A 22,220-nucleotide genomic window follows, 5' to 3' on the forward strand; every position below is an offset into this window, starting at 1 on the left:
GGTGTCTGTCTGTGTGGACTGCATGTTTTGCTGTGTGGATTTCCTCTTGATCTTCTGGTTTCCTCCCACATCCCAAAGACAGGCTACTTGGGTTGACTGCCTACTCTAAATTATATGTGGTATTTGTGGGTTTGTGCTGCTCTGTGATGGGCAGGCACCCCCTGTGTCTGCTGGGTTAGTCTCTGTACTAACCCTGTACTGGATGAAGTGGTTATTGAAAATGGATGGATGGATGGATGGATGGAAAAATAATATCACACACTAACATTATCCATTGTTATGGTTTACCATGTTTAGCTTTTATTTTCTGCAGATTGCCTTCAATCCTTAAAACGTGCATACTGAGTAACATTGACATATTGTCTTTTTGCAATTGAAATCCATTAGACAGTTTCGTTATCTGATTAGCATGTAATGTTACTGAATCAAACATGAATGCTGGAGGTTTAATGGAAATTGAGAGCATTGTCTCAAGAACTTACAAAATAAGGAAAAATAATTTCTCAGAACTACTAATAATGAACTTAAATGTTTCATCGTTAATGGTGGCAACATTTTTCTATTATAAAACAATAATATTACAAATTCAATTTAAAAGATACAAGAGCATAAATAATTTATTAGACTTCTCTTTATGAAACATGAACAAAACATACATTTCATTGTAATATTAAGTTAAAATATGTTTATCCACTCTGCAGACAGAATATACATAAAGTAAAATCTGACCTGGCTGTTATTGTTATTATTATTATTATTATTATTATTATTATTATTATTATTATTATTATTATTATTATTATTACCAATAGTGTATTGGTATGTTAATGTTGTGTTGCTATAGTATTGCAGCAGTTTTGTATTCTCTGCAAATTGCATTTCAGTCCTTTGGTTTACATACTGTATCAAGGCTGTGGCTGGCTTATTCAATCATATTTGATGTATATGTATAAACATTAAATGAAGGAAAAAAAAATCATTTAACATATTTATAAGGCCATTATGATGATCAGATCCACAATCAAACAGTGAGGATTTACGTAACTTTTTTTCCCCTCATTAAACATTTAATTTCATCAGTGAATCCACAAGGAAAATTAAATAAAATAATATATGCTATTATTTTTCATTTAATGCACAGCTTGATATAAAATACATTTGAATAAATTGTTGGCAAAGCCATTTACATTATAAAAATGTTAAATAATCTTGAATTAATTGAATTAAAAATATATATTTGTTTAATATTTTTTTTACATATATACACATGTGAGAAAGTGTGACCATAATTTATGAGGCAGTTCCATCTATCTTAGTGCTACTGCCAGTTGCATAATTGTAGAATTGAAAAGAAATGGTTGATAAAAGGTTGTGGCAAAAAAAAAAAAAAAACTAAATAGATTGCAGGGGCTTGCTTTGGCTCTGTCAGAAAGCTGGGTCTGTACTTAACAAAAGTCATGGACATCTTATTTCTTGTCATAAGAGATACATGTGTGGTAGGTGATTGGAAATGACCAATTAAACATTTGAGAATAGACATAAATATTACATTGATAGGGAGCAACACATGTCCTGTTGCATATCCATCAGGCAGGATAATGTAACACAATCATTATCATACAGTTTCACATTGAGCCTGCTTGCAGTCTGGAAGAAAGATGTCCTGCTTAAAATGAATCCTTGAGTCGAGTGCTTTCTTCTCAAAAAGCGAAAAGGCGCTGGCGTGGGAAATTTCCTCCAAGAGGTAGGTTTGGAACCGAATGCATGTGAACTGTCATGAAAGCCTTATCATTTCCAAGCTTTTAAATATCCATCAAGACAGAGACGCTTATGAATTCTTCAATACACTACCCTTGGCCGGGTCTTTTAAACGGGATTAGACATTTCATTATACTGCAGGCTCTTGCCGTCACTCTTAATAATGCACAGACACACTACTCGTGTTCTGCAACAGTTCATCAAACAAACGCCATTTGCCTAGAAGTGAAATTGTCTTTATTTATTTTTTAAATTGTGGCATAATTTATTGCTGTTCCGCTGTCACGTTCTGCAGAACTTTGAGATCCCCCATAGTTTTTGGTCTGCTTTTGGGGTTGTAGAGTAGCAACCCTTCTTAAAGTGCCTGTGTTGTACTTTTCATTTTCTTAATTGTTTTTTTTGGCAGTTTTTCCCCCCACTTTTCCTCACAGGGGCCGATTATATTTTTGTCTCTTTCATTTCAGGTTTGAAAGAGTCTCTTATTCTCATTAGGTCAGCAGCTAGCATATGCCCAGACATTTTGTTGTACCACTCTGGCGTGCGGCCTCTGTATATGAAAGAACAGGGAGAGACGTTTCAGTTAAAGTCAATGTTCCTTAACTGACAGGCCACAGTCACAGTCACCTCAGATTTTCAATTTAATTGCATTGGAGTTATGATTATGTGTTCCAACTGACTTATCCCTTGTGAGTAATGTACCCCCCTCTCAACTTGGCTGCTCATCTTCTGCTGGCCTCTTAACTGTACTCTCCCACCTCCCTCTGCCCTCCTGGCACTCCTTACTATTTTCCGTTGTCCCCGTTGCTCCTCCTAGTGGTTGATTCAGCTCCCTAGAATCATTATCTCTGCCAGATTTGACAGCTAGACATTTTCACACTACAGTAGACCTTCAAACTCTCAACTTTGCAAATAAACTGTTATTGTCAGTACATCCTGGCTTCTCATGTTCCTCTACAGATGATCAGGCTAGCTTTGTGTGCACAGTCTTATTTGCTATACATATACTTTGGTGTGTTTTACTGTATTCCTTTAGTTTTTATTATACCTCTCTACGATATGTAACCTTGGCACTTATGCATGCTTCCCTATTGTATAGTTTGCTGTCAACAAAAGCATTGGTCTACTAACGTATTCTTTAAAATAAACAATGTATGGAGTACCAAGGGCATTGTGGGAAGGATATATTATGTAAGCCAAAAATGTATGTAAGTTAAAAACAATTACCTTGAATATTTCCTGTAGCCCCTGCTGCAAATTTACTTAATTACATTAGCCTATATTAAACAAAAAATCTGCTATACATTGACTTTACATACTTTACAAGTGTATGTATAAAATAATGAATGTAAGAGTTTTGCTGAAAAGCTTTACAAAACTACCATGACAAGAGCAATTTCTAGCTGACTTGCTAGAAATGTTTAGCCATATTATACACAATAATTGTTTTTGTTTGATTTTATCTGTATTATTATAATTAGTGTTGCATTATTGTATTTTAGTTTTCTGGCTCCCAATAACTGTATTGGTTTCAATAGTAGAGAGAACTCTGCTAGAACAGCTATTGTACATAAATTGTATTAGATCAAAGAAAATTATGTTGCAAATTAAACTAGATTATAAAGTGTGTGTGTATATATATATATATATATATATATATATATATATATATATATATATATATATATATATATATATATATATAATAATTACTTTGTTATGCAGTTTGCAATGCAATACAATACAGTGCAATAATGTCTGACTGAGCAAAGCATTCTAGTCACAGAGCTGCACAATAATGTAACAGAACACTGGAATTCCAGCTGAAACACAAAAAAAGCTTAAATAAACTTTCTTTTCAGAGATCTTTGCAGAAGCACCACAGAACCGCCACTTCCCAGCACCTGTTTTCTATTACATTGCAATGTTTCCTTTAAACCATTAAAAGCAATTTGACAGCAGGGGGGCTTTAAAGTAATTGAAGGTTCCCTGTTGTGAGTAAATTGAATACATTAGTAAAGCGGGGTAATTTAGAAAGCCTTAAAAAAATTGTGGGGGGAACTCATAAATCTGAAGCCTGGGACATGAAGTAAGAAATCTTTCTCTGCTGTCATTTCCCATGGGCTGTCAGGAAACCATTATTTTATATATATATATATATATATATATATATATTGTTGTACTTTGTTGCTTGTTTTGCGGTCCTAGTTCTCCTTACCTGCAGTCTATTCTACAGACGTGTGTCAGTCTGCTTTTTCTGAGTCCTATGGCTTCGATTAAGTACTGGCAGGTGAGCACCTCGGCCCTGATGCCTTTCTGTGGCACGTCCCGGTGATCTGTGGAAGTGGCTGCCACAACCAAAGTGCCTGTCTGAGGATCGCTCTGCCAAGTCCTGGAAAGCAATGACACAAACTCTGGTCATTCATCTGACATGCCTCATTATACCAGACACTAAAATGTATCATATCATAGGTAGGAAAAATGCTTTCGTTCTGAGGATGAATATATTTATAGTTGTTTAAGGTACATTTAATATGCCACAATTGTTCTCCATAAATAAACACACAAACGGGAGAACATGTCTCTCTGCTCCTACAGCTGACCTATATTCCTCTTTGCTTCACCTCTTTCTCTCTCCCTCTCTCACTATCCTCACAACGGTCCCTGGTCCCAGTTCCTGACTTCCCCAGGTCTCATCTTTCATCCTTATGCCCCTTAGGTGCTTGCTTATAACCTATTATTTGCATATTATTAAACTTACATACTCCTAAAACAAATTAAAGGAATCTGTTTCGATAAAGACAGGACATTGAAGTGATCTGCTTCTGAGGCCAAAAGGTTCTCAGCATTTATCCCTTTGAAGAGGGATTCCTTTGGCACATCTGGTTAGCTAACGGGTTAGATTTTTTACCTCAGCAGCACGTATTCCCGCGGAGGTTGCTGGCTCAGGCTGCGAATGACATAGTGGTAGATCTCGGCATCTTTATCCAAGGTCTCGACGACCTTCGACTTCTGGAGGTCCTTCTCCCAAAGCTTTTGTTCTCTCAGTATGCGGTGGAGAACGTTGCTCTGTGTGGCCTCCACTTCCACCGACACTTTCCACAGGCGCAATGTGTGCTCATCTTCTGGCTAACAAATTACATCACCACCACCACATGAATACCTTGGACATACCTGCCTGTGTTTCCTGTATAGAAACTCTGAAAGCAACCAGTGTCATAGGATAAAACTAATCTAATGAATGGTCTCTAAAAACATGAATGAGAAAGTGCAATTGTGCTTTGTTAGGTTACAATTATATAATTCTCTGGTTATATTTCTGTGACAAGAATACACCCTGCTGATATGCTCTCTTATAATAAAACTAAACCAGCCAACCAGTGTAGGATTGGGCTGCCCAAAAAAATTATTCATATTATAGTTTGTGGGATCTGTCTTGTTCCAATGTAGCAATACATATTTTCTATATATACTGCATTTGTTACTTATATGAATGGATGAATATGTAAGTCATTTATTGAATAGTAGTTTATTACATCTGAGACAACACCTACATGTCTATCTCTGTATTACACTTCAGATGTGTTAATATCTAGTTCAGTCAAATTAAATGGTTACAGATATTAATTTTCTCTTTATTTTAAAGTCAAAGTCAAGTTGATGAGCACCATGTTATATTTTGCTTGTACCTTTTTAAAAGCAAGGTCTACTTGGTCAAGACCAGAGCAGGTGACCCAGGCTTTAAACTTGTCCCTGGCTTCCTTCAGCAAGTTCTGCACAGAGATGTCCAGCTGAGCGCGTCGGTCCTGGTCCTTCTCACTGCTGTCCTGCGTTCGGTTGTGAGGCCTGAATACCCAGTACTGTGGCACCTGAAAACCAATACATATATATTTCAGAACCAATGTCACTACTGCTCAGTTGTATGTATGCATGTATGTAAAGTGAATTAATACAGGGGTCTCAAGAAACTAGAAATCCCTAGAGTGGCAGTCAACTCAAGCTACCATTTCAAATCTGTACATATACACACATGTACATGAAAAGTGTACCTGAAACAGGTGAGAGGATTCAGCCACCATGTGAGCCAGCCCTTGTGTTGCTGCCAGGTTCTCACTCAGGTCTTTCTGGTCGGGCTTACCCAGGCTGTACTTCCTGTGACTGGACCTGAGAAATGAGATACAGTAAGAGCCGCTTTAAAACAATGCAAAGGGAAGGAATGGTCTGTCCTGTTTTTTTAGTTTTTTTGTTTCTGTTCCCCCCCCACCCCACCACTTCTCCAAAAACCAGTGAGGAGAGGCCTGCCTTTGTCCCACTGAGGGGAAACTCCAGACGTTAGCCTGAAACATGGGCATAGGGCTCTCATACAGAATGCAACAAGCAAATCTGTGATAAACATTACTATTTCCATCAAACATTTATACAATAGAAGCATTAATTGTAGCCCCAGGAAGCAGCCTGACAAGGTTTTCAAAAGGTATCTAAAATCGTATACTACATTAAAGTAGCTTTTTGATTATTTTATTTTGAAATCAGAAATATATGTAGAACAGCTTATAACTGCTTTACCAAAACAACTTCTAAAAAATAATCTACACAAAACAATCTTCCCTTTCATTTTAAAAACAGAAGTGCTGGGATCAAATTTCATTTCAACCTCTGACATTTTTCAAGCCAGTTGCTTGCATACCCCCTTCTTTTACGTGCTGTTACTGTTTGTCTTTGCATGACATCACCACGTTCCTACTTCCCTGTGCTGAAATAATTGCAGAACATTCTATCATATGTACAGAGAACAGAGCAGATAAGGTCCTCTTGGTTTGTGCTGGGTCTCTGGAGCCAGCCCTTCCACATTGTTTGCCTTTGAAGTCAGAGAGCCCCTTGCCAAGCACCGAAAACATCTTTATCTCTCAAATACAAAAGTTCAAAGATAGCATGTTTGGAAAGATAAATCAACTTTCTCTAAAATCTAAAAGCCTCTCCAGTTGTTGATTTTTCGCTCCCTCTCTCTGCCGCTCTCTTTTCCTTCAATAACCAGCTGAAATAAATTATAGATACAATATCTCCTTTATTTCCATGAAATTAAAGCCAAATGTATGACTGTGATGCATTACATAAGTGCGGTTTTGTGCTAAGTCTCCACCAAAAACCAGTTAATCACAACACTGGGAAATGGGGAATTTGGTACCCTTTCCTTTTGGTGATGTCATTCTGTCCATGTGAATGGCTCAGCCCTGTTCCTCTGATATCATAAAATGAACAGCAATTTTATGTAATGATTTTTTTTTGTATTGTATGTGTATGCAATTACTGATTGTACAACGATATCATGGTACAGTATTTAAAATGCAAACAATAAACCTGTGCCAAAATGATGTCAAGTTAATCCAAAGCACTAGGAAAATGTTATTAGTTTGTGAACCCCATTTTCACTTCAATCCCCCACCCCCCTTAACCTCTTGTTTTAATTACTAGTGTTTTCCATCTGGTGGCAGAAATGTACTACATTTTAATCATTTAATGAAGGAGAAAAACAGACATGGAGGGGCTAATGGCCTTCAGTTTTTTACAGCACTCTTTCCTTCTCTATATTAGTCTCTACAATGTGTCTAGCAGCCAATTTACAAGTGTCAAATACAGGGAGAGTTTAATATCATATTAACCAATCTTGTTTTCAGGGGAACATGTCCCGCTTTGGACTAAGTTAGCTGCTCTTTAAAATGTATGCAGCCCTAAGATTTAGGACAAAGTACTATAGAAACATTACAGTTACCAGATGAAATGGACACAATGTTTTTATTATTTATTATGATTATAATTATTAATACTAATATTAATTTGGCTGATGTCTGTGCTAAAATGAACCTACAGGTGTTAAAAGTGGTCAAATTACAGTGCAAAACTACGAAGTGCAATAAGATGTGTCGTAGCACAACAAATCAGCGACACAGTGCAACAAAAGAATGCTTTCAGTGTGGATCCATTAAAAAGGACCAGTGGCGCCTGTGATCACATCCTCCTCTTGCTCTGCCATTAGAGACAGAATCGCAAGTTCTGAAAGGAGAGGCCTTGGCTCTTTATAATGATGTATTGTTTGTTACCTTCCTGCTTCCGGGCCTACAATATCCTGACCATTTGTTCCATTGAAATCTAAAGTATTACACTGAACACTTAACACAAAGTGGGACACTGCTGCCATTCCCTTCAGCAAAGACACTACCTAGATTACTCCAATAATAATAATAATAATAATACTTTAAAGGTGGTGCAAGAGATCTTTTTATCACAGGTGCTGTTGGACTATTTTCAGCCAGACGGTTACGTGTGTAAATCAGTGACACAGATATGCTGGTACAATATAATGGGACCATGGCAATAGAGCCATATAGGACCTGCAATGCTCTGACCTGGGAGTGCTGCTGTCTCGTTTCAGGGTGTTGAGGTGGAACAGAGAGGGGGCCAGGCAGACAGCCAGGTTGGTGGGAGTCATCTGGTTTTCTTTGACACAATCCACTACGTCCCGGAGGAGACAGAGCAGGACCTGCAATGCTTCCCTGTTTTCGTCTGGCAACAGAAGGATGGCAGCCTGGACCGCGGCAAACTGCTGGTCCTTTGGAAAATCTTAGGAAAGCAGGAGAACAAAGGTGACCATGCAGCATTGCTATCATCCAAAAAGACATGCATGAGTGCCCATTCATCCCACCTACTACTGGAACAGTCCAGAGGAAGTTGCAAAATCTTGCTAAGGACAGTCTCATATCTCACTTGAACCCATGACCCACTGTTTCCAAAGCCATATTAATAAAGCTTTTATAGATTGCTATTCATCATATAGCTAAAGTGAATATTTATGAATGGCTGTTTGTATACCCTTATTGTGAAGTGCTACCTTAAATGAAGAGTCTACAAAGTGAGTCCTTACATTGGTAGATATGGAGGAAAGACTCGCACAGCTTGCTGGAGAATATTGGCTCTGGAAGATCCCTGAAATACTGCTTAAGCATATCGGCCACATCATAGGCGGACTGCCCCTCGTAGCTCACAGAGTCTGGCTGCATCTCATTCATCTCCCGCAGGGCCTGAATGCGTGACTTCACTCCGGATTTTCGGAACAAGCCCACCTGGATGCAACAATGACAACCCCAGGGTAAAACGCCTAATCTGGAAGCCAGCGGACAAACTGTATTACACACTGTCCTGCTGCAATAATCCCGGCTCAATTATACAGAGGATTGCGGACTCTGCATTTGCAATCTTTGAATATGGATGCAGTCACCCCTATTCATCCAGGCGGAGGTTTTCAATCACACCTCAAATAATTTCAGGAGTTTCTCTAGCATTGAATGGGAAAGTTTAGAAGTGGATGAACAGCTGAGTTGAACGGAGCTGCTATGGATGGCAGTTGACAGAGCTGTGAATAGCAAATTTCATCTTGATTGAATAGAGTAGTTCGCAATCTTTAAAGTACTCCAAGAATCTAAAATTCATCCTAACCCTGTAAGTCTGGTGTAATGCTCTATTTTCCCCACAGCAGTACCCATGACGACTATCACAAGAGCATGTGTGTAAGACACTCTAAGGCCAGGTTAGCAGATACTGCTTGGTGTTGTGTAGCACATGTATTCACATATTAGAGTTGCCTATTTTATTTATGTAGGTAAGAGAGGGGGGTTGGGGGAATTTTGCTTTTGACCAAATCCTCCAGCTGCGAAGTGCAAATATGTGTCTGTTTTATAGTGAGCTCTCCCAGAATTAATTGATTTGCATCCATCTGCCTCGTTGTCTCTCTTTGCACACAAATTCTGGGAATTCACCTGATCAAGGCACTGAGTCCGCAGGTAGTGAACTGCTTTCAGGATGCTCCTGGGCAGAGGGTCTCCTGATTTCTGTACACTCAAGAGCAGGGGCATGCCAAACACCCTTCTGTCCTTGTAGTCTGGTGCCTTGATTTTCCTTATAAACTTGGGAAGCGTCCTGCAATCAACACAAAATTGATACATAAAAAAATGCTTATCAAAATCAAATGCTTAACTAAATGTCTGCTCACAAGTTTACAACTAACCTGCTGTGTGTCAAAAACACATCAGATTATCATAACAGGATGTCTTGCAAGGCACAAAGGGACCAATTCATTTAGCACATACCGTCACATTTTCTGTTTTTCCTCTTTAGAAAACACCAACAAGCTGGAAAAGGTTGCATAAATCAAACAGGACATTAATGTAAGACTCCCTAGAGGCAGTACAAATGTTTTGTTTGCAGTTTGTAAAATTAAGATGCTGTTTATCCTATTGTTTTTGTTTTGTTATGTTTTTTTTTGTTTGTTTTTACAAAAAAGTGTTGTAAACTGACCACAAATGTGTAAATAAAAACAAGAATATTGTACATTTGCATTTAGTTTTATAACATATTGCAAGGCTGCTCAATTACATTCCACTTTCCTAAGTAAGCCTAATCAAGTATTAAAGGTAATTTAATATGATTTGTCCCAAAGCAAGCATTTTTCATAAGCCGATTTATAATACTTAAAAATATTATTTGTAAAACAAACAAACAAAAGTGTTTTGATCCAACACGTATTGGACACACGTAATCTGAAATCATGACATTTATACTGTTGTAAGGGTTCTGAATAACAAAACAACCGATCAATGCAGCTGCGGGGAGTGGCTATTTCTTTTGTAGTAAGCTCACTGATTGTTAAAACAAATGGCACAATTACTCTGTTCTCCAGAAGTCAATTACACTCTCCTTTTTGCTTAAAACAATCAGTTTAACTTGAGCCCACTGCAAAGATGGTAAAACACAATGCTGTACAAGTTTTATTAGCTGCTCCAAGTGGGAGGCAGGGTAGCTATGCAAAACAACACTGACGTTTTCTAGAGAAAATAAATATAAAACGATGTCAGGTGATATATTCATTGTGATATATTACTGTTCAATTTTGACATCATCTTTTTTTGTTACAGCTTTAAATTTTTCAAACCTTTCCTGTCTTTGATTTCTTTAGGTGAACTATACTTTTATTTTTCTCATGCAGATGCTATTGTCAATAAGTATCAACTGTCCAATTACATTTCTATTGGTGTGTCATTTTTAGTGGTTTGAAAAGTAGGGATCTCTCATCTGTTGGAAAACAATGATAATGCTTCAGATGTCAGCAAGATGTCTGCTTTGAATAACCAATAAGGTAGGCACATACATGGAAAAACACGTCATTTGCGAGCATGTGCGTGTGTCTTCTATTCCATTAGCTCCCTTAATTAATGTATTGTTCTTTGTGGCAGAAAACTTTGCTTTCCAAAAAAAAAAGATTTGATTTGAATGAGGACCTGCAAGATTTCAATTAAGCTGAATTAAATAAAACAGGACTGCATTTCTTACCAGTTCCAGCCCTGCTTGCTGGAGGGGGAGAATTTATCCATCAAAGCTGTGAGTTTAAGCAAAGACAGTTTCTGCAGCAGATTGAGTTGAGCTGCTGACTGAGTTTCAATCCCTAGACAGGACAATTCTGTATGTAAGTTCTGTTCACTGGACCAGAGTAACCTGGACTGCCTGGAAAATGCAAGAGAAGAGAACACCATTTTTATAAATTTGACTGCATAGCAACTGCATTTCTCTAAGGCACCAGTCTATCTCTCTAGCTAAGGAAGGTGTGATCCAAGGTCCCTCCATTAGGTGGGAATATTGCTATGGTTCATGCTATAAATACACTTTACACTTGCAGAACAGCATTATTTAAAAAAATACATAACCTAAAGTCAGGCTACATATGGAGGAACATCAATAAAACAATCTGGTTCTATTTGCTTCCAGATCCAACTAACCAGAAGGACAGTTATTCCAAATAATGGGTATTTAGTTCTGATACTGGGGAGCTACATGATCATGGTTTTGCATTACATTACTGGGCCAATGTTGTTAATTTTAGGATTGATAAAACTTGATAGATTGGGCCTCTCCAGAACCACTGCTGCGATACTGGAGATCACCTATGCCTTCTGTTTTTTGTTCTAGCTGAGCTATCAGTTACTTAAAAGCAAACAATAACTGAACAATTTCAATTGTTTAAGAGCTGACAACAATTGAAAAAAGGCCCACTGGAGCAATTTTAGCTCAGTTAACTGTTCAATTTAGTAATTGTGATAAAAATACATAAGACCCATGGGTAGTTCAGAACAAGGTTTTGAGAACCACTGCCCTAAGGTATACTTTAGCTGTTTGAAAATAAGAGGATGATATTTCTCTGAGAGGAAATTAATAGTAAGCACTAAAACATGGTCCTAACAATATGGCCAATCATTGACATTTCCTATGAAACTAACCTGCTGTGATGTGACAGAGACAAACCAACTCCAGAATCTGTCATGTAGTGGGTTTCAGTCGATTCCTCGCTGTTGGTGATTTTGTCAGAACTGTCAACATCTGCTTCTGTAATCAGTGGGTCGGCTTCTTCGTGCTTCTTTATTTCGAGGTGGATCTCATTTGGAGAGGACGGGCAGGGGGAGGTGGAGTCATTGGTAAAATCAGAGTCCCCATCATCTGACAGCTTCTCTGTCCACTTACTTAACAGCTGCTGAAGTCCATTCATGGGCTCCATGATGCTTTCCAGCTCTGTGAAAACATCATCATCTCCCATCTCTGATGGCTGCCCTGCATTCTGGAGGTGGGCCTGAATCCCATGAACGTTATCGTAAATGCTGATCCGGTTGTCGTAGGTAGCTAGGGGACTGCAGGGAGAATTTTGGTCTTTGGAAGGGTTACTCCTTGACCTTCTTTCTCTGCACCCATGGAAGCTGCCGGTTCTCCAGTTAACGGAGGTGTTATCCATGGGAGACAGGACATCATTGGTGAGGGCTTTAGGGAACGTCCCAGGTTTGTGGCCTTGTGGGACACGGAAGATGAGGTTCTCCTGGCGGTTCCTCTCATTTCTATAGTCCTGTTCGTTGATGTCGGCCGGGTTGGTGACACGCTCGATGTAGGCCACCCTGGCTTTTCTGCTGTGGCTGCGCACACGGGTGACTGGACTTGGGGTGCTCATGGTGCTGCTACACTCCGATGGACTACTACTGCTGTAGGAGCGCAGGGAGAAGGAGAGATCGCTCTTGGAATCTTGGAGCTCAGCGATGTCCACACAGTTGAGTCTCTTGAGTTTGTCTTCATCGAAGCCTTCCTGCATGATGGGCCCACTGATGAGCGGCTTGGCTTTCCCAGTGGGGGGTCTCTTCAGCGTGGAGCCTCGCATCCTCAGCTTCTCCATTTTCCACAGCAGGCTCTTGCCCTTTTTCCTGGGAGGCTTCTCCAAGAGCTTCTCCTCACTGCCCAAGCTCGGGATTTCATTGGGGGACGGCGGCCCGCTGAAGGAGGTGTCAGGAGATGCCACCTTGCTGGAGGAACATCTGGAGGAGCTCCGGCTGGACTCCATATCCTCAGAGGTCTTGGGGAGGCCCGTGCCGTCACTCTCTGCGCTGCTGGAGCTGTGCACAGAGTAGGCGTCGTGCTTCTCCACCGCATTGGAAAAGGATGTTTCTTGGCTCGCTGCTTTTTTCAGGCAGGGGCTATCGGGAACCCCGATGTTGAATTGCTCTCCTGCTAGAGGGATCTCAAGTCCCTCCAGACGTGACCATCTCCTACTGTGCCTCTCGAACGCCCATTTGGTGCTAATGGCACATGGCTCTTCATCTTCAGATTCGTCACTCTAAAATTAGAATAACACCATGCATTTAGCATTAGGTTGACCAACCACTTCAGCAAAGATGTCTGCCTCTTTAAGAAACTGAAGGGGAAAAACAACAACAACCTTACACTTAATTAATCGGTACTGTTAATATTACAGCCATACATCTTTGGTATGACTCACCCTTCTCCTTGGCTGGCTAATGTCGAGCTTCATTTCCACACATTTGTTTAAAGTGTTTAATCGCCTAAAAGTAAAGGAAAAGCATAAACACAAGTAATTACTTTTATTCAGGTAGGCATTAAAAAGAAAAATGACAGTAAGCTACAACCCATTATTCTTGTAAATGATGTATATGTACTTGCTTATAAAAAGGCAGACAAATCAAATAGAAATAAGATGAGTCTAACTGTAGATTAATAAATGAGTGCAAAACATGCCTAAGAACAAGTAAAATAGCTTGAAAACGTTTTAGAACTATGACGAAAATGTGTTCATTTACCCAATATTATTAAGATTTCAGTCTTATGAAGGATTTCTTATATTACAAAGGTAGAGTTCTGTAATAAATAAAGAAAAGAATATTCAGTTTTAATTATAACAATTCTAGTAGGCTTCATATTGGGATGATTTTTATTGAAACCGTTAAGTGCGCAGGTGACGGTTTTGAAAATCAGTTTTTGTAATGAATAATATCCAAGAAATACCTGCAAAGCGACTCAAATGCATCCCTGTCAAGAAATTCATGGTCATTCTTCACAAGGTCTATGTCAACAGGGAACTGGGAATCTATAAGGAAAAAAAATAGGTATATGTTTATCATTTGCACAATTTAGCCTACTAGGCAGAACTTAGGTACATAACTGATCAATCAGCAAAGTTTCTGAATACTCAGTTAAGTGCCCCAAAACAACTTCAAATGCTCTTTTCACAATATCTTCTATAATTCATACATTACAATCTTTAAAATGCTTAGACATATCTGGTTGTTGTTTTTTAGAGTTTTAGAGACATATTTACCTTCAAATAACTGGGCATACTGAGGAAATCCAGCCGCTCTCAGCCAATCGCAGGCCTCCTTCGCTTCAATTTCTATCCAAACCAAAAAAATCAAGATTTTCAGTCCAATAACAAGAGTTGTCTTTAAACAAAACTACATGCAACAGAGCCTTGCCTATCAAAATCATTAGCTGCTAAATCATGTAGAGCCATTAGAGGCCTGTTGAAAACATGCAAAGCCTAATGCAGAATGAGATACCAGTGACTTATTGTTGCAGCTACTTTCAATCGTTTGACACTCCTAACATAGTCCAGTCACATCATTTATAGATGGTTCTGTTCCTTATGTATGCTTTGTTATTTGCACAGCACACCAAAATGGAAGCAGAGGGTTACAAATAAAAATCAAAAGCTATGCCGTAATGTGATTTCTGACACCAGAAATCACAAAAACAGATATCACTTATGCAATTTAGAGTGAAGTATTCCCTTGTATTACACAGCTGATTTTTGCCCAAGTAAATGCCGTAAAAAGCAGAAATCGAAAATAAGAAGCAAAGCAACCTGGGAGATTGTAACTGGCTGTTTGATTACATTTCAAATGGAACTACAATAGCCATGATGCTTCCTTCAGCTTGGAGGCTCTCAGTACTTCATGCTACCAGTACTTTTAACAACAAATGCTGTAAGATCTGATGCTAAGAAATGTCTCTATACAGTGAAGAAAGTGAAAGAGAAAAAGTCCTTTCCATTTAATTCAGACAATGAGAAAATCTTCTGTATATTCAGGGATTTTTTTTTTTTTTCTGAAGTTCATGTTTTTTGTTTGATTCCTTCCAATTTAGCTTTTCTGTTGTCTGCAGTTGATATTAAGGGAGAAGAGGGGGGTAGTATCCCTGCCTCCTCTCCTTTTCATGTCTTACTATTCCTGGCCCTCCATCTGCTTTCACCTTTGAAATTCACAAAAACAAAAACAAAAACCCTGCCTACAACAGATGGTGGACATCAAATTTGACTCGGATCGTCATGGCAGTCTATTATACTCTGTGTTCGGGTAGTAACTTTCCCATTGGTAACCAGGTCAGAGGAGGACATCTGGGTCCTAGCAACACTGAACAGATGGCTTGAAAAAATGTAAACAGGGATATTTTAGTGATCATCAAGTCATCCGAGTGTTGTGCTTTCCTTGAGGAATAAATGTGCAAAGCTGCGTTTGATATGATCTAGTCCATGTTGTCTCTGGTGAGTACAAAGTTACTTTTTTTGTGGGTACTGGCCATTCATATTTGAGGTTTTGGTTATATAGTCTCCTCTCTCTCTCTCTCTCTCTCTCTCTCTCTCTCTCTCTCTCTCTCTCTCTCTCTCTCTGCGTCTGACCTAACCAGATTCACATCCTTCAACCTTTTTTAAGCATGTTAGGCCTTGACCCCCCTCTATCCCAACCCCCACCCCCAACACACACACACACACACACACACACACACACACACACACACACAAAAAGGGAAATCAGCTTTGTTTACATTTCAGTTTCCTATGTCAGAGTCAGAGAAAAATACAGTATCCGGTATGGTTTTGCCCTCTTGCCACACAACACTGTCTGCATTTTGAAGCACGTTTGCAAACATGTCTTGGAACGTGACATTCAAAGTTGAGGGAAACTTATGTTTACAAAAAACAAACAAGCAAACAAACCAAAAAAACCTTGTAGAGAAGAATCTCTAAAGTGGATGGAGGGCAAAACTGTCTCACAACTGGTTCAGAGATCTCTTAACTTTCCAGGACATGCTGTCGATGATTCTGGAAGCTTGGAAACAATACATTTTCAAAGACCATGATTGTATGTTTACAATCAGACTCTTATGATAAACATGGTAAAAGAGGAAAACATGGCCTACTGACTTTTAACTAGATGGAATTTCACATAAAACCAAAACAAAATAAGATAAAAAGATTATTTGAAGGAGCACTAAAAATGCTTGGCCCTTAAGTGGATTAGTAATCATATTGAAATTGCATTAGTTTTAGTTTAACATCATATGAGCTTTTTTTTTCTTATTTTCTCCCCATACATACAGCTCTGGAAAAAATTAAGAGAATTAAGTTCAGAAATCAATGTTAAGTGGTCTCTTATTTTTTTCCAGAGCTGTATATAAACTTATTATTACTCCAGTATACAAGAGTATTCCTCCTGGCTTGCTAATTGCAACATAAGAGTGATTCTATCTCTGGGCTTTGAATTTTAATGAGCCCAGCAAGGAAAGTCACTTCCTTTCCCAAATACTTTGGGTCTCCTCAGAGGAAGTTTGGCTTTTCACTGATGGTTGTGTGTTCAGATAACAGATCAGGGCACAAGTGCTCTCCCACCTCTATTTGAAACACTCAGGAAGTTTCTGACGACTGTGGGGAACTGCAGATACATCTCGGCAAGCTTGATTAAGTGTGGCTCACCCCAGTGTGACTCTAACTTCAAACTGCATGTAACACACAGACACACACACAGACACATATATATAATATTGCCTAAAGAGTGCTACTGTCCATGCTATAAGGGGTTTATGCAGCATTAAAGATTGCCATTTTGAAGTCTTTTAGGTGTGTGTTGATGTGTGAAATGCACTACTGCTTCTCACGAGCCCAGGAGGCTTGACATGTTACTTGTAGAGAATATCTGACATCTTAACCTTGAGAACGTGCTCAGATGAAAAAGCACAACAAGAACCAGAGTTGCCCCACCAATAACAGGACACTGAGAGGCAATTATGTACTTGAATGACAGCAACAAGAACAACTTGTCCTCAGAAATGTCCTCCTCTGCAAAGGGAAGAGGTATAAAAAGAATATGTTGCCATACAACAAAAGATGAACCCACACAATACAATACAAAAAGAACATGCCTGAAATTATATTGTAAAGTGTACAGGAAGACTATACTACAGCCACTCTTTATGATTTCAGTTATATTGAATCACATGTCAAATGTCACAACACATTCTCCCACCATGATCCCCCACCCCCGCAGCTACCAAAGCTTTATTTCCAGGTCAAAGACTGGTCAGTGTTTTCCGTCAGCTGCTGCAGCGTAATTCAAGAACATGTCTTATTGTTTTCCAGTAGGAAAAAAATAATAATTGCTCAACAGACGAGCATTTTCCTACCAGACAAATAGAAACACACACAAGACCCATTCTGACATGCACATTACTCATAATAATTACTGGATAATATTGCTTAGACCATGTTAGCGAAAACCATGATAGACAAGAGCTACAGCATCCCAATTACATGGACATATGTTAAAATATATATGTGTCAGATCTGATACTAAAACATCCCTGTTCTAAGTTTCCAGACATTTATTATTGCAATGATAATTCCCTTAATCCCAACTTGAGTTGGCCTGCAACAAGACATGAAGTCATACCATTGTTCTTGAGCTCTGTTGTTACTACCGGTTGCTACCAACAGATCTTCATTGCAGTTCAAGCTGTGGAGCACAATCGCAATAGCCCAGAGTGCTTATAGTTATCATAGAGAACTGCTTTAATTTCATAAATACACATTTTTTTTATTATTTAAATATTTGTTTACAATGGAGATGAATTTAAGCACTTTCCTACTTTTAAAATTCCAAATAATCATTTTGAGGTGGCATTAGTGCCATAAATGATAAAAACTCCAAAATATACCCTATTGTGGTGCCACTGCAATATAAAATACACACTCTGACAAGTTTGGGGATCTTGTTTTAGAAGAGCAGAGTTAATAACGAGTAGTAAAATGCAATGCAACATTCACTTTGGGTGGCTGTTTAGTTTCAAACAAGTTCTGTTTATATGTAGTGCAGCAGTAATTTTTTTCTGACCATATTCTGTGCAAGTAACTGTCCGGAAATAAAATGAATGTGCACACTGCTGAAACATTATTCTGGTCCTCATACTGAAGAGGTATATTACTTCAACAGGAGCTGACATCCTCACCGATCTCCGAAAGCATTTTAAGCATTTGTTTCTCTTCCTCTGCCAGTACGAATCAACACAATTTATAACTAGTCAGCTTCTCTGTAGCTTTAAAAAACAAGGGATATGCCCAAGATTTATAGCCTTGATACATTTAGTACGTGATAATAAATTGATGAATGCTCCTTAGTTACCCCAAATTACATTAAGGACCCTGCATTCACACCTGTTTTGAAAATTCCAGCTCAAGGCTTATCACAGTCTTTTTACATAAAGGCAAAAAACAAAAACCCACAATGTCTCTCACAATGTTGAATCCAATTACTTGTTAAATTCTGAACATTTGTTTTTAATCTGAGATCTCATCACTTTACTGACCATTAATAGGATATGCATTTTAAACATCTTTTAAAACACACAATATAACACCATAATTGTACATGCTTTGAACAATCCAGCCAGATGTCAGTCATATATGGTTGGCTAGGCTTTTTTAAGAAGTCTGAAAAAGGAATGCTTTATACCATATTGTCCAATACCGTTTTATAACTTTTATACATCCTTAGTGCAAAGGATATTCACTATACACAGAAACCCCTGTATTTATATCCAAAATGTACTGCATGAAACCAAAATCCCACCCATGCTGGAAACTATACTATAAACTTTAAATTATACCTTTTGTGATGTTTAAAGTTGAAAAACACAAAAGTCACAATTATTGTTTTATTACTTTTACTTTTACTTTTATTTAATGTATTAAAAACAGCTTTTACTTACTTGATATTATCATTGCTGCTTGATATAATTCTTCCAAGATGTATGAATATTTTCAAAGACAATCAAATAGTCATGTTAAACAGTTAAACAGTTGTTAAACTGGGCAACAACATGAAAATGCATTCTTAAAAGCAACCAAACAAAAACAGATAAACAGAAGTGCTGATTTTTCCTTGTGTTTTTTTAGTTCACCCAGATATTCCAGACCCATTGACTTCTTATGAACATCTGGCATAGTAAAGAAGTTAAGTCACAGGCTCTCACTTAACCCCGCAGTGGACCATACCAACTATGCTCAACCCTCCTAGGGGTGTTGCCTGAAGAACATTGCATGCACACGTTTTGAAGTCATTGTTGATTGTCTCAGCACAGTAATATCAAGACAGTTACAATAGTCTACATTCTTTTCCCACCTTTTGAAAAGGAAAGCAACAACTCTGCAGAAAGGTTTCTCCCCCTGCTGAAGTTTTTTGGTGCTTGCCAGACAAGAAGCCCCTGCATAAATTACAATGACCCCAGATGTCCCCTTACCAAACACCTGCCTACTGGCTCAGTGTCTTGTATTGTCTTTTGTAAATATATTGATTCTCCACTTTGGCTGTATAAGGCTGATATGGCTTTTCATATCCTCTTGCCTCTTTAACCTCAAAGAAGCAGTGGTTTGTCTCAAAATACATTTAAAACATTAAGGATGAAATAAAGAAAGAAATTCTATCTGCAAAATGTTAATATCTTGGTTGGTATTGTGAGTTCAAACCTCTGCTCTTGAAGCTTTAAAAATTAATGTCCCCATTAAAGAAGAAAAGGGGGTGGGGAAACGGGTTCTGGTCTCTGGGGGATACTGAGTTAAGGCAGCTGTTGCTTTTTCGCATATTTCTCATGTGAGAGCAGCTGGTGAAAGAATTTGATAAAGTTGGATTTTCATTGAGATTTCTCCTGTAGTGCTGGGATGCAGCCCCGATGCTTTGATATTTATGGTAATGGTTGTCATACAAAACATAACCCAAAAGAAAAAGAGAAACTAAAATATATTTAAAAAAACAGGAGGTGAGGGCAGAAAAGAGAAATGTAAGGTCTTTGCAACATACTCAGCTGCCTAGAAAGGTGAACAGAGCATACATGCGCATTTATGAATGCCAGACTTAATGGCACACAACAATACATTTTTTAAAATAATACATTAAACATACACATCATTTTGGTCCTTTACTAGTAAAAGCTGACTGGAAAGCTGGAACAAATGTTTTTTAAACTACAAGTTCTTAAACTGCACATACTAACCCCCTTATCTCTACTACCACGGGATCAATACCCAGATCAATCCCATTCTGGCTTAACTTACTGTGGGAAAAACGTTACTCCTATCATTTAAGGAAAATGAATAAGAAGAAAAAACAGGAGAGATATGACATTATTAGGATATTTGAAGTTCCCATACTGGTTTCACATTCATTTTTAGATTAACGAAAATACAAGGTAATTTGAAAAAGAAAAGAAGCTGAACTCTGAAGAGCTAACGTAGAAAATCTTGTCAATTTACAACAGAGGTTCTTCTTTGGCTCTTCTCCAGCAAACCCCAGGCCCTGACATTCAACGAGCCTAGCCTCACATTCTTGGACTGAAATGGCTCTGGGATGTTTTTCCCTTGTAAACTTGTAATCATTGAGGATCCCACAGAGCCGCCAACTTTCAAAGGTTGACCACAAGGATAAACAACACAGCAGTTGAGGAGTATTTTATTCTACTTTCTTTGCATTTCTTCCCTGGCTTTTCATCTGAAAGACTACAAATCTAATTATTTCTTCAAATGTCTGTTTCACATTACTTCCCTTTATTTACAGGACTATATCAATCAAACCATGTGAAAAACATAAGCCCAACTGTATACTGCCAAGCTGGTTCCTGCTATAGCTGCTGAAGTGACACCTTGATTAGGACCAGGAATACTCAAGCCTGTTTCAAGGTCCGTCAGCAAGAGAAAGAAAAAAGTTAAATTGAAGGAGGTTGTGCATCACAGAAATGCATATTTCAAATTGTGGGATTTGTTTTATTCAAATTCAGATGGGTGTTTCCAATGTTGCTGTACATGCTAGTTAGTACAAGAAATATTGTAAAAGCTGAATTTGAAAAGATTAAGGTTTAAAACTTTCATCTCTATTCACAAAGCAGCATACAAAATAAAAACTAACTAACTGGGAGACATTAAAATAACATGAGGTCTCTTAAACAGAGCCAATGTAAATATGCTTCCCTTCCAAACAGTAAGATCCGGCATGCTTTATTTTAGTTCTGCTCTCTTTAAAGAAAATATTACCCAGAATGTGACTCATGTTTGTGTTGTGGCTGATATATTTCAAAATGAAATAAAAATGTACTTTATTATGTATATACAAATATGTTACATTTGGGGAATTTTGTAAATTAATGCTGTTAAAATCAATCTCTAAAGCTGACATGCTTCAAACTAGTGCAGGGAACTACATGTATGTATTTATTTCGATTTTTTTTAAATTAAGGAATTAACCACAAATGTTATATTCCTTCAGAGAATTATGGCGACAAACATTTATCCAATTCAGACAAAGGCCAGATTGAACACAATTAATCCCTGGCATGTGTAATGCTCATTGTGTATATGAGCACGTTATGGTATCCCTCTCTGAATTCAGTAGTGTATAAATCTCCCATGTCTAGCGTAGTGTTTTTGTTGCTCAACTGGGTGAATACAGTAATAAATACAATAATAATTAAAAATATATATGTTTTTTACATTTGTGGGACCAAACGGTAAGTATTCATTTTGTTTTGTGGGACCAATATAAAATGCTTTCTTCTGTCCACTGTCTGTTACCTTCACACATGGTTACATTTGAATGTCTGTCTGAGAAGTGGATGCCTGCTTCCTTAGCATCAGTGGAATCTGCCCCTGCTTTTTCCCCATGAAAAATAATAAGCAGGCGACTGTAATGACTCACACTGCATAGTTTCAGCGGTCTCTGCTCTTTTGCTCTGAGGTGAGATATTTCCCATTCCTCAGTCCTGATAAAACATTC

At 38.2% G+C, this 22,220-nt stretch overlaps 1 protein-coding gene across 3 annotated transcripts in view; it reads right to left on the reverse strand.

Moving 5' to 3' along the window:
- Positions 1-267: 267 nt before the first annotated feature.
- LOC136762867 (rho GTPase-activating protein 7) overlaps positions 268-22,220 on the reverse strand; it is an 89,014-nt gene continuing 67,061 nt past the window's right edge. Inside the window, exons 1-14 of one of the 3 annotated variants that reach the window (XM_066716455.1) lie at positions 19,168-19,388; positions 14,450-14,521; positions 14,137-14,218; positions 13,613-13,676; positions 12,078-13,450; positions 11,137-11,307; positions 9,567-9,726; positions 8,675-8,873; positions 8,160-8,373; positions 5,805-5,919; positions 5,445-5,624; positions 4,667-4,884; positions 3,974-4,147; positions 268-2,305 (exon numbers count right to left, since the gene is read on the reverse strand). In XM_066716455.1, the coding sequence (XP_066572552.1) occupies positions 2,197-2,305; positions 3,974-4,147; positions 4,667-4,884; positions 5,445-5,624; positions 5,805-5,919; positions 8,160-8,373; positions 8,675-8,873; positions 9,567-9,726; positions 11,137-11,307; positions 12,078-13,450; positions 13,613-13,676; positions 14,137-14,218; positions 14,450-14,521; positions 19,168-19,180 (3,144 nt within the window). In that variant the 5' untranslated portion in view covers positions 19,181-19,388 and the 3' untranslated portion in view covers positions 268-2,196. Of the gene's footprint in view, positions 2,306-3,973; positions 4,148-4,666; positions 4,885-5,444; positions 5,625-5,804; positions 5,920-8,159; positions 8,374-8,674; positions 8,874-9,566; positions 9,727-11,136; positions 11,308-12,077; positions 13,451-13,612; positions 13,677-13,931; positions 13,990-14,136; positions 14,219-14,449; positions 14,522-19,167; positions 19,389-22,220 lie in introns of those variants that run through there. The other 2 variants (XM_066716454.1, XM_066716456.1) reach the window with 2 other exon arrangements.

The sequence above is a fragment of the Amia ocellicauda genome, chromosome 11 (genome assembly GCF_036373705.1).
Source record: "Amia ocellicauda isolate fAmiCal2 chromosome 11, fAmiCal2.hap1, whole genome shotgun sequence".
Classification (NCBI taxonomy): domain Eukaryota; kingdom Metazoa; phylum Chordata; class Actinopteri; order Amiiformes; family Amiidae; genus Amia; species Amia ocellicauda.